Source organism: Euwallacea fornicatus, chromosome 8 (genome assembly GCF_040115645.1).
Source record: "Euwallacea fornicatus isolate EFF26 chromosome 8, ASM4011564v1, whole genome shotgun sequence".
Classification (NCBI taxonomy): Eukaryota; Metazoa; Arthropoda; class Insecta; order Coleoptera; family Curculionidae; genus Euwallacea; species Euwallacea fornicatus.
The window spans coordinates 2,559,882-2,571,992 of NC_089548.1; the positions used below are offsets into that span (position 1 = coordinate 2,559,882).

Sequence of the window (12,111 nt, forward strand, 5' to 3'; positions counted from 1 at the left end):
GGAGGGTTCTTCCTTCGAACTTCTTCTCCCTATAGAACCGGGACACTCCTATAGTAAAGTAGTACTAACCTTAAATAAATCACCTACCGTATTACTGACTTCCTCGAATTTCTAAATATTTACGTTTGAAATATTTACGTTTGAAATATTTATGTTCGAAATATTTATGTTAGAAATATTGCCCGTTTGGTAATACCTAAGATGGTAAAATGGGTCAAGTTAGAAAACTGTTTTCTGTTTTCATATTCCCATAGTGTCTGAAAAAAGGGGCCTTCAGAATTCATATTGTTTTGACGAAAATCCCCCCTAAGCGTTCCCGAAATATGTGCTTTCAATAATGTCTGAAAAATGTGCCATTTTGACTATTTTCTGCGCAGTTTACCCGACTCCCCGCGATGTCCTTTCCGTCCCAAATTATCGATCTGATCTGGGATAAGACTTCTCGAATACGATAAAGTACTCCGACAGTCACAAAATTGAGATAAAACAATAAACAGTCAGCCTTGTTCACGTCTGTATCTCAATGAATTGTTGATTTTGAAACGCAGCGAGCAGTTCGTTTTGTTGGGGGAGCAAATTCGCGAGACAGTTCCGCGACATCTCCATTATTTCCATCGAATATAATAAAGTGCTCAAGATGAATCATTCGAACAACAGACTCTCGAAGATTTTTCATAAATTCGGGAGCGCGACATAAATTTGCATGATGAATCGGCGGCTGTGTGAATGGGTGGCGGAGGTGGCGGCGCGGCGGCGTGGTGGGGCCGGGTAGCGTGGGCGGCAGGGTTGAGATTTCAACGACGACGTTCGTCCGAGTCCGCGCTAGTCGTTATAGTCACCCCGCCGCTAACGGACCCATCCTCCGGATCCCACAGTACAGAAAGAACACTCCAGTCGTCGGGGGCTGAAAGGAGTCAAACAAGAACAAGCAACAAGTGACTATCGCGCGCTCATGGGTCGGCAGGATGATCACTTGAGTCTCTTCTTCGCTTAGGGTGCGGGTGTGTGTGTATGCGGCATGAAGACCGTGCTAGCCGCCGCAGCTGCACTGTGCGTGGTGTGCGTGGTAGCCACGCCGCAGCCCCTTAGAGATAACATTCGGAATTGGAGGAAACGCATGGACCAGAAACAACAACAACCATCCTCGACGGACGAATTCCCCGAATTGCAACAGCACATTCCACAGATGTCTTTAGCCAACTCGCAGCTCATGTTGCGCTCCACCAGAGGACAACGTCAGTATGATGTACCTCAGATAGGTAAGCAGCTAATTTTATATTTATTTTTTTAACAGTTTGTTGTGTGTGATGGCAGGATAACTGTTACACAGGGTGTCTGAAAATAGTTTGTACATACAGTCCAAGATGAGGAGCTCGCGATGCGAATAGATCTAGAAAATTATTTGATATTTTTGAGTTATTTAAAATAACATTTCCATTGAATGTTTTTATGAAATTCAACCTAATAGTCTTAGTGTGATTCCATGATATTTCGTTTGTCAAAAACCATCATAACTTTTTTCTAAGTACGATCCTTATGAGTTTTTTTCGTCGGCTTTATTTTTTCATTACAAATTCACTGAAGTATCCTTTAGTGACTTAAGCAATGCTATGGTTTTTGATTACTTTATACAAATTTTATACCTTAAATTATTTTATCAGATGAGAGCCAAGTGACATACAATGACATCTTTAATAGAAGAAATGAGAATTACTGGTTCATGGAGAACTTCGTGTCTACTGAACTGCGTATCATCAACATCACTTTCGGTTTACCACGAGGGCTGTAATATTTCAACCTCGACTAATTAGTCTTTTCTCTTAAAGTGGGCTAACACATAATATATAACTGCTAGTCCCAATGAGATGAGGCTCCCGCATATAATAAAAGGATTGTGACACCCACTCAGAATATTCTTAGCCAACCCGCACTCCAGACACGACCCACTTAGTTTTTTTCGATTTGAAATATTATTTGTACTGACAAAATAATGTTTTTGCTGAACTAACGGTTTATTGCGTTTTTTTCCATCTATCATCTTGATTGGTACTTGAAAATCTATTACAAAAAACTGTAATGTTTACAATATTTTTTTTTTCAATTCAATCAAGAATTTAAGGTCATCAAAATTTAGCCTTTTTTCTTAATTTTTTTATTATTTATTCCTTTTAAATTGTCCTGATTAAAACCTAAATTTTCCTACACATGCCCGCTATTTCTGCATGCATTTTAAATTATATAACCTCTAAACAACGCGAAAACGTCGTACTTTTCATTCAGTTTTAATGAAATTGCTGAACAATTAGTCGATTTTGATCGATTGGCAAAATTATTAAATATCTTCGATATGGATGAAAATTAATTTAAAAAACTCATTAAATTTAATTCAACGCATCAGTTTATGGACAAATTAGGTTAGTTTAACTACCATCGCAGAAGTTGCAACTCGCAGAATTTTAACCAATATTAACCTATTGCTAACCGTTTTAATCACTACAGCTGTGATTAATCAAATTATTTATTATTGGTACGAACGTCTTTGTTACTGCTGTTTTCGCAACACAATAAATTGCAGCTAATTAGGAAAAATATTTAAACGTTTTGTAGGTATAATATAAATTTATTTTCTTGAATGGATTTTATAATTCAGGTAACTGAAATTGATGAATTTATCAAGGACTTTAGAGGATTTTTCTCAATGCAAGGTTGAGTGTGTGCATCAATCTTGTCTAGACGAGTCCCAATAACAGCGAATATGCGAGTGGCAAAAAGAATGACATAAAAAAACCATTGTTAAATAAAAATTGTAAAATTAAAACATTTAGGCATTAAGGCTTTTATACTCGTTACTTCTAAGGCATACATTAAGAAGAGATATCAAGGTTCCTCATAATCTGATTCTGATTTATTTGCGTTTGCTCGAAAGCTCAAATTAGATGGGATAGTCCTTTTAAGCAACTTTGCTATGTTATCATTAGTTTTAGGAAAATTAGGTAAGATTGGAAGAAAAGAGAGACGAGAAGGAGGAGGAGCAGGAAAAGGAAAGAAGGTAATAGAAGAAAGTTGAAGAGAAATTCGACTTTAACACCGTACACCAATCAGATCGATTTTGTCTTGAGATATGGGGTAAAACCTTAAAATATTTTTACTGAAATGCGCAGTAAATAATTTTTTTTAATGCAAAAAAAGCAATTTTTTTAGTTTTACGGTTGAAGTTAAACATTGAGCCCATGCAATCGTTTATATTAATTGATTATCGTATTACACAAACTCTATGTTGTTGGGAATCGAACACACAGGAAAAAAAAAATGAAGAAATTCCAGTTTTTAAAAAGCAACTTCATAGCTTCGATAGTTTCCGAGATCCCTTCCATAACAATATAAAAACTCGTTCTGTATAACGAGGCCTAAATAGCTTTTAAAGCGATTTGTGTGCGCCCTTGTCCGAAACATTTAGGGGAGTCCGAGCTCGAGAAGACGACGTCAGCTCTAATGTGGAAAAGAGTGTCCTCGAAATTGATGGTTTCTCGGCTGTTTAAATCAAATCTGCCTCTATTTATCACCAGAACGTTATTGGATCAATTATTAATGGATGAAGAGGAGGGAATCGAAGGAGAGTAGAGAAAAGCGAACTTATTGTTTTAATAAGAGAACATTTTTCCCATGGTAACTGAGCCCTGAGCAATGACCCTCGGACTCACAGATAAAGTTCATTTTATCCTTAATGGAAGTCAATGAGGGTAAGTCCATTCTATGAGATTTATGAACTATTGTTTTCTCGATAGTGAATCGTTGAAAGCTCTAAGTGGCCGGGGAGTTAAATATTTGTCGTTTTCCTCCCATTGCCACCTCGTTTGGCTACGAGAATCTTAAAACTTGCATAATATTGAAGCTAGAGGTTACTTGAATCGTCTGCCTGAAACCGCACGTTCTTCGTTATTTATAGTCCAACACATAGAACATGGGCCTTTTCATAATTAGTAACTCACATGACAATCCCCAAGGCCTTAAAAACCCAATTAAAGTTGCTCTAGTGCTGCCCCTTCCATGAAACCGTACATGTATTTGGCGGGTTATACATCCGGATGAGTCGTGGATATTGTGTCCGCCATAAAATTACGTTCCAAGAGCATTAAGCTAAGTATAACAGAATAAAAGGGAAATGCTCGTATTATGTATATTAGGGAGAATGCGGTCAAAAGAGACCGAGAGAATAATTAAGAGACCCAAAACCCAAAAACGCTTCGTCCATACGCGGCATTCGTATAATCAATTTTTTTTCCATTTTTTTAAATGATAAACAAGCAAATCAGGGAGGCTTTAAAACTAATTTTTGCTCATCGCAACTGTGGCACGACCATTCATTCACGTCAGTCTTTCACTTATTACGGTCCAGTTGCAAAGGAGGTGGAGAAGGGGAGGGGGGTTAAGGGTGGAGGTTTTCCTCCCCTCTGAACATTCTTGACGATACGTCATCCAATACCGGAGCCAACCACAAAACTCATACTTTTATTGGGCACGTTATAGGTTTTAGACGACGTTTCTATTTGTAATGCTTCCAAGTTGTCAGTGTCTTCCGTTTCCAATGCGGTGTGCAGAATACTAAAGTATCCACAGTCGGGAAAGTCACGTTTAAAATCGAGGAAATTATCGAGAAACTGGGATTTACGTGAATTAAAACGGACTTGGGATGCTGCCCAAATCTTAAAATAAGTTCGCACTTGAAGGAAGTTTCGGTCCATTGATGACTCGCCACTACTCTCTTCATGTAAATATACTGTGCGCCCTTAAATTATTCAAAAGTTATCAAAGAGCGGGGAAACTAATTATTATTAAAAAAAAATCAAATCATCGTTAAATGGGACAAAAAACGACTATCTTTCGACATTAGTTTATTTTTTTAAATGTTGTTTACGTCATCGATAGCTCAAAATATCCGTTTTTTTTTATTAAAACACGGGTCAAGTGACATTTCAAATGAAAGGTCTCTCAATACTGCATTTAATGATCTTTTGTGATTAAAAATCTATCGATTACTTTTTGAGAAAAATATGTATAAATTTGGTAAAAACTGCAATACACACTCAGTTAAGTGGTACGTAAACTATGAGAAAACTTGTTTGTTAATAAGAAGTTTGTTTTCGATTTTGTGCTCACAAAGAGTTGTACGTTATTTTTATTTATTTTTCATTTTTTTTTTTAACCGAAGACTGTTTGTGAGCACAAAATCGAAAACAAACTTCTTATGAACAAACAAGTTTTCTCATTGTTTACGTACTACTTAACTGAGTGTGTATTGCATTTTTCAGCAAATTTATATTGGTTTTTCTCAATAAGTAACCACTAGATCTGGAATTGCAACACTCCAATAAATTTAATTTTGAAAGACCTTAAATTTCGGGTACTACTTAAACCATGTTTCAACGTAAAACAAGTCGGCCATTTTGGGTTATCGGAATGGTGACGTGGGGCATTAAACTTTTTTAAATTCGTGATGTTCTGAGCCAAAATGGCTCTAATTGGGAGATTGAAAACAACGGAATGATCACCGGTTTTGACTATTCTGATTTCTATGTAAAAGTCTTTTGATTGGATATTCTGTGTAAGTCCAAAAAAATTAAAATCGATTCTCCATGTTAATCTCCTATGTCACCTAGACACCCGGTACAATATGCATGCGGTTGTCGCGGAAGTACTGACACAGCAACGCGTATCAGGTGAACACTGCTGCGTAATATATTCCGCAATATTACGAAGGTTCATTATCTCTCACCTGTGTTTATACTTTATTTGCTATATGAATTACATTTAATACTTTCTGATTTAAAAGTGACGTTTTTCGAATTACATTTGTCTCACCTGCATTACACCTGACGGTTTTTTAATTATTTCTCAGTATTTAGAATTACACTTAACGCTCTCTGAATCACACCGCATTACATTAATTAGAAATTTCGAATGACAGCTGGTTCAGCTGAATTACTTCTGACAGATTTTTGATTACCTTTGATTATTTTGACTTACATTTGGCGTTTCCTGAATTGCGTTTGACTTTTTATCAATCATAAGTGACATTTTTCATGTGACAGTTAATTACACCTGACGCTTTGAAATTACAGCCGGTAGGGAAGGTGTTCTCTAGTCTCATTCAACTGCACAACCTCTTAACTACATGAGTTTAAATTTTGCTTTTTGGCATTTATTTTACTGCGTAGTTTTCCTCGCTTCTTCCACAGTTTCCACTTTTCTTTCGACTTTTGCAACCTCTGAAATTGTTCTCACATTCCCTCTTCGAACAGCTCTGTATCTTTAGAGTTTTAAGTAACAAACAGTTCAACGGACTTCGAATGACAAAACATTTTATTAAAAGCAATATTGGCATGCTCTCATGTATATATTTCCCGCCCACTCTTATTACAGCTCAGATACAAGTAGGGCAACGAATTTATCTCAACGTATTTTAGGGATTAAAGCGGCAAACAGAAAGGGCGGTTAATCAAAGAAATGCTCAAATGTGGAAACTTTAAGAACGGTTTAATAGGGATATTTTGCCTTTTCCGGCTTAAATGGAAGCGCCACTAATGTAGTTTAATTTCCGAAAGTTTTCTTAATCCTTAACTTAATGTGTCTCTTTATCTTTAGTCGAGGATATATTCCATTAGCGAGGAATAGTGCTTTTGTGTGAATTTGTTGAAAATGGGTCAGGTCTACTTACATAGGAATATTTTTCTCGACGAGCTCTCAATATCACCAGAAGCTTTCAGCTGGACTGGAGCAAGTAATGAAAACGAAATGAAGGTAATTCCGAATATTGGCATCCAATGTGTAATCAAGATTCCCCGTGTATGTATCACCTGTCAAGATCAAAGGGTTTACGAAGATGATCAAAGGGCTCAAGGGTCGGTGTCGCAAGGGTCTGTTAACTTAAACCAATATGGAGTGGCTGTGGTCTGAAATTACCTAGATTTTAGGGCGTGCAAACGTCAGCATTATTTATTCATTTTGTTATCACACATGAGTTCCTTTGAGTAACCATTAAACAGCGTGGGCATTCAATGTTTACCAACTCAACATTTATTAATGTGGTCGATAGAAATGAGAAAGTAAACCCTCTAAACCTATGGAAATGGAACGTCCTATTTTTAGAGGGCTAAATATGTTTCGACTCATATTTCATTTATTGGATATTGATTTTTAAGTAAGTCAACAATGAACATTGTCAGAACTACGTGTAGTTCCCAACATGCTTTTGCTGTCGCGCGTCATTCACGGGCACTTTTTCGGGACAATCTCGCTTCATATTATTGCGGGGATGTGTCTTTGATGGTCAATGAATTTTTAATAGATTGGAAATACGAGGGATTGTTTTTCGTCCATTACCCAACTTCCAGCGGTTAGATTTGGGAAATAAAAAAATATTAAACCGTAATTGGATTATGAAAGAAGAACTCCTGTCCCTTATCACTTTGAACTTGAAGCGATGCATTAACTTCTGGACTAACTGCTTTAAACTGAAGTTCCATCTCCTGTTCCGAGACGTAAATTAAGAAACGATTATTCAAAGTTTATAAAACGAGTTTAAATTTCCGGGATGGACTCTTTAGAATGATGCTCAAATTGCTTAGTTTCGTTTAAAATCTTCATAGAATTTTTGGTGTTGATTATTTTCTGTTTTAATCATAGTTTAGGTTAGAGTCATAACGTGTCAAAACATGGGTTAAAACTGCATATTAAAAAATACCGTGTTTTCATCAGAAATTATTCCGCGAACTCAAGGATGGGAACTATTCACTCTGATGTAAGACGCAGAGGTCATATTGAATTTGTCCGGAAATTTTGGAATTCGCCCGTCAACTTCAATAATGACAGAATGAGTGACTTATATAACGTAAATAACGGCAGCAGGTGACCGGTAATACACGGGACGGGTACACGGACACGTGTAACATTTTTCCCTGTTGGAAATTTATTAAAATTTTCCAGTAATCTACCAGTGTATTTTCACCATGATGAGGTGGATTAATTTTGATGATCCCGAGAAAGCTCGAATGTTTCTCTTGCGAAGGAGCCCCAGTGGCGTCTCACTCTCACTGAAATAATTTGATAACACTTCAACCGAAAGATAACTTTGAAAGGCGATGTTGGTTGTACTCTATCTTGGGAGGGTGAGCTTCAAACTACTGCCCTTGATGTCCCCAATAACGCCTCTTCCCTTTAGAACGCTCGCCTGTCTTTCATTGAAGAAGTTCTTAACACAGGGTTTTTCAATACAAATAGGCCCACTTCAGCATTTATTTTATTTATGAGAATATAAAAATTATCATATATAAAGGTTGTAGGTTTTTCTCATTTTTCGGGGAGAGTCCTTGACAAAGTCCATAGATATGTTATCTGGAATTATTGTTTCGCTGCTTTTTTGCCTCCAATTTTTGGAGGCGGTGGTAATTTTTTTTTGTTGTATCGGCAGGTGGGTTTTATGGCGAGTAAAATGAGCCCGGTCCTTTCTCGGCCCTAACAGTCCAACAGACCTGGCCCGAAATTAGTAGATGAAGAGATAAGCATATTCATCAAAGAAATAACTTACTACATTGTGAACGTTTCTTTTAGTAAGTGATTTGAGATTCTTTACTTCTTATTAAATTTTTTTGAACACAGTCTATCATGTTCCGACACTTAAACCGTAATATTTCACTAATAAATTCTTCTCGGCGTATTCTCTCTTAACGTGGAATCATTTTGGCATTTTCGCCAAAGGTGGCCTTGGAATGCCATTCCTCCTGCCAACAAACAATTGTGAATCACTTGCATGACGTATCGATACCGAGTTTTTTTGCATTTTTCCCGAAGACAGCCGTGGGACGCCATATTGGTTGAAAACAATTGCACGTTTGTGTGCGGTCACACGGCTTCAAAGCAGTGTGACGTATCACACGGTACTTCCGGGCAACATTAAAACTGATAGCTACAAGTTCCGGATTGAAAGCCCAAATTCGAAAGAGGAATTTTGCGTCTCATGTCTGTAAGTCTTTTGATCCACGTTCCCCTTAATGTGATCTGCAACTTTCACTTTTTGTAAATTAATATTAATTTCACAATAGCAATAAACATTAAACCTCCTTTGAACCGTTTTTCAAAGAATACACAGTGAGTTAATTGACCTTTTCAGGCTGATGAGCTCTTCTAGGAAAACCGGAACCATATAAAAAGGAAACAATTTCATTTTGTTTCGTTATACTGACAGTTCCCCCTTTTCGCGTAGGCGATTTAAGTGTTCATCGGCTAATCCCATTTTCTCATCGCAATGAATACTGTTTTCCTTCAAACACATCGCTGGGGTAAGTTAATTCTGTTATGGTTTGCAATGCCAAAACAGAAAGAATGAAATTTTACTGGAAATTCATTTCCTACGGGGTGTAGTCTAAATTTGGATCTTTTCGCGTTTCCGCAGAGGGAACTGACATTACAAGAATCTTCATGAAAATTCCGAAATAATTCTGGTAAGCTTAATTCGTAAACTCAGAAACGTTTAGATTTGAGCTCAAATTAAATTAATTTGAAAACAAATCCAATTAACATATTTTTATTTGAGGTTGCAACGTGGCGACGTCATACTTGAAATCTGACGTTTTGCATTTCACCAACCACCATCATCTTGGTTCTTTCCTATGGGCGCCATCTTGAACTTTCGCATTTTGAACATTTTTGATGTGCATTGTTTTCAAAACGTTCCCCCCGATGGATTAGTTTTTGATAAAAATAACTATAAATTCAAACAAATAAATGTAAAAAATGTAATAAAAATTTAGTTTCATAGTGAATAATCAATAAAAAACTTTTTCGATAATGGGAAATAAAAAAATAATATGATATTCAATCTAATTTATAATAATAATAGTTAAATGAAAAATAACAAAAAAGCTGTGATTAGACAACCTTCCGATAGTATGATAGTTTCGACTTGTTTGAGTTAAAATTAATAGAAGCTCAATTTTTTCTTCAAACCCCCGCATAACTAACAAATTATTAGCACTTTTGAACACCATCCAATAACTTATAGAAACAACCTTTGACAGCTGTTAGCTCAAAATCAGAAACAATTATTATTATTATTATTGTTATTATTATTATTATTGTTATTATTATTATTATTGTTATTATTATTATTATTATTATAGACAATTTTTTTGAATCGCTCAGTATATGTAAAAGTTTTTCCTAAGATTGGTTCTTACATACTGTAACTCCTCAACCTCAAGAGTTCTCGAGCAATCGAACGCTGCCCACGATTGCAGGACGCTGCATAAGAAATTTAAACGAGTTCAAACACACAGAGGAGCTTTATAAATCAACGCAATAAGTAAGTCGTTGATAAAAAGTTGCACAACATGCGTCTTTTTTGCGTTACGTTACGTTCGCTTTCCACTACAAGAGTTCATTAATATCTATGGGGACAGATTTATAAATGAGGTGTGTCATAGTTGCCCGCAAACAATAATCGAGTGGGGAGAGATCTGGTGAACGTGCCGGCCAAGGTAACGGCTCCATTGCTGGAAATCGAATGAAACGGGTGATATTTATGTTTTTTGCAGGGTCCCTCACTGCGTGATAATATAGGCCAATTTCTTCTAGTATATGAATTGAATCTGCATCAAAATTTCCCAAATAGTCCTCTTCTGGAAAGGTTAATTCGCGAGTTTATTTAGAAACGAAGGAATGTGAAAATTTAAGGATGTCTGTTTTCCGTTAACTTCTCAACTGCCCTTTCGTCGGATGTCCAAGACCATTGCCAGAGTATTCGATATTCAATCCTATGCGAGATGGACGTAATCGAATTTTCTGTCCCTTATTCAACGTCCAATAAAATGAATTTTATGCGTGGGTATTTTAAACTTTAGTCGCTTCTAAACTTTACTTCCTTTATTTGAAATCTGAAATTGAATTTTTCCGCAATAAAACTGATGAAGGCCCTCTATAAAAATAAAGACAAAAACTTATGTGATGAATCCCTAAGGGCTGTCATGAATCTCGAATGCAGAAGTTTGTGAGTATCTAAACAAGTTCCTCTATCCCCACTTCTGTAAGGTAAATGTAAATATATCTAACACAAAGCTTAAGAAAACAGACATATTTTACAATATAATGTCCTCTTGGGTATCTACATACTGCATAAAGTAAGAAGTTGTCGCCGAGACAGCCTTAATAAAAAATAATGGATAAACTTTTAAAGTTAATGCGACGTGTCTGCCATTGAAAAGAATACTTTGCAAAGGAAATGCGTTTTGGGTTTCGTGGATTCAGCTTTAGACGAACAAAGCATAAATTCCTTATGCAGTTTGCTCTCCAGCTCTATTTACAGCATTGATGTTCATCTCCGTAAACAAAACAACCTTCTAACAGGAAAAATTGTGCTCTGTCCAGCATAAAGGAAAACGTTACTGCAGTTTCTTTGAGCAATCGTTTTAGCCTCGCAAGAAGACTATCGAAGACGAGTTAAATGCAGAACGATAATGGACTTTATGTTTTGGCTAATTTCGAAGATGATTTGGTCCAAGCTTGACCAGAGATGCGTGCCGTTCGGACCGCTATTAAGGCATCAATCGATAATGGACAATGCGTTACTAGGAAACATCTGTGGAACTCTTATGGGGTACTGGGACAGGCACCTTCCCCATGATTTCAAAACTACAGTTCCGTAATCAACAACGCTGTATTTTGTGCTGTTACCAAAACCTTTGATTGTGCTAACCAAGAAATACCACTACAGAATCTCGAGATTAATGTTCTTTGTGAATTTCGTCCAAATGAACAAAACTACTTAATTTTATTCATATTTTCACGACTGCAAATAAAACCTCCTAGACAAAACTTGAGCAGCGCTAGAATGTTTCAAGGCACTACCCTGGAGTCTAAGCATATCTTCACCAAGTTTGCAGATGACCCCACAACCTCTGCTCTCGGATTTAGACATGTGTCTTATGACCGATGCTGGCCATCTAAAGCCTGTGGTGAAGAGCAACTTTGGTTCTATTAAACCATGGAGTGACTCCAGACCACTACCATTCGATGTCCCCCTCAAAGCAAATTTGGATGTTCTGAGGTTCAGATGGGACG

At 36.7% G+C, this 12,111-nt stretch overlaps 1 protein-coding gene across 1 annotated transcript in view; it reads left to right on the forward strand.

Moving 5' to 3' along the window:
• Positions 1-840: 840 nt before the first annotated feature.
• The window catches only part of jeb (jelly belly), a 68,505-nt gene continuing 57,234 nt past the window's right edge, over positions 841-12,111 (forward strand). Inside the window, exon 1 of the mRNA XM_066284837.1 lies at positions 841-1,259. Coding sequence (XP_066140934.1) covers positions 1,019-1,259 — 241 coding nt within the window. The 5' untranslated portion in view covers positions 841-1,018. The remainder of the gene's footprint in view (positions 1,260-12,111) is intronic.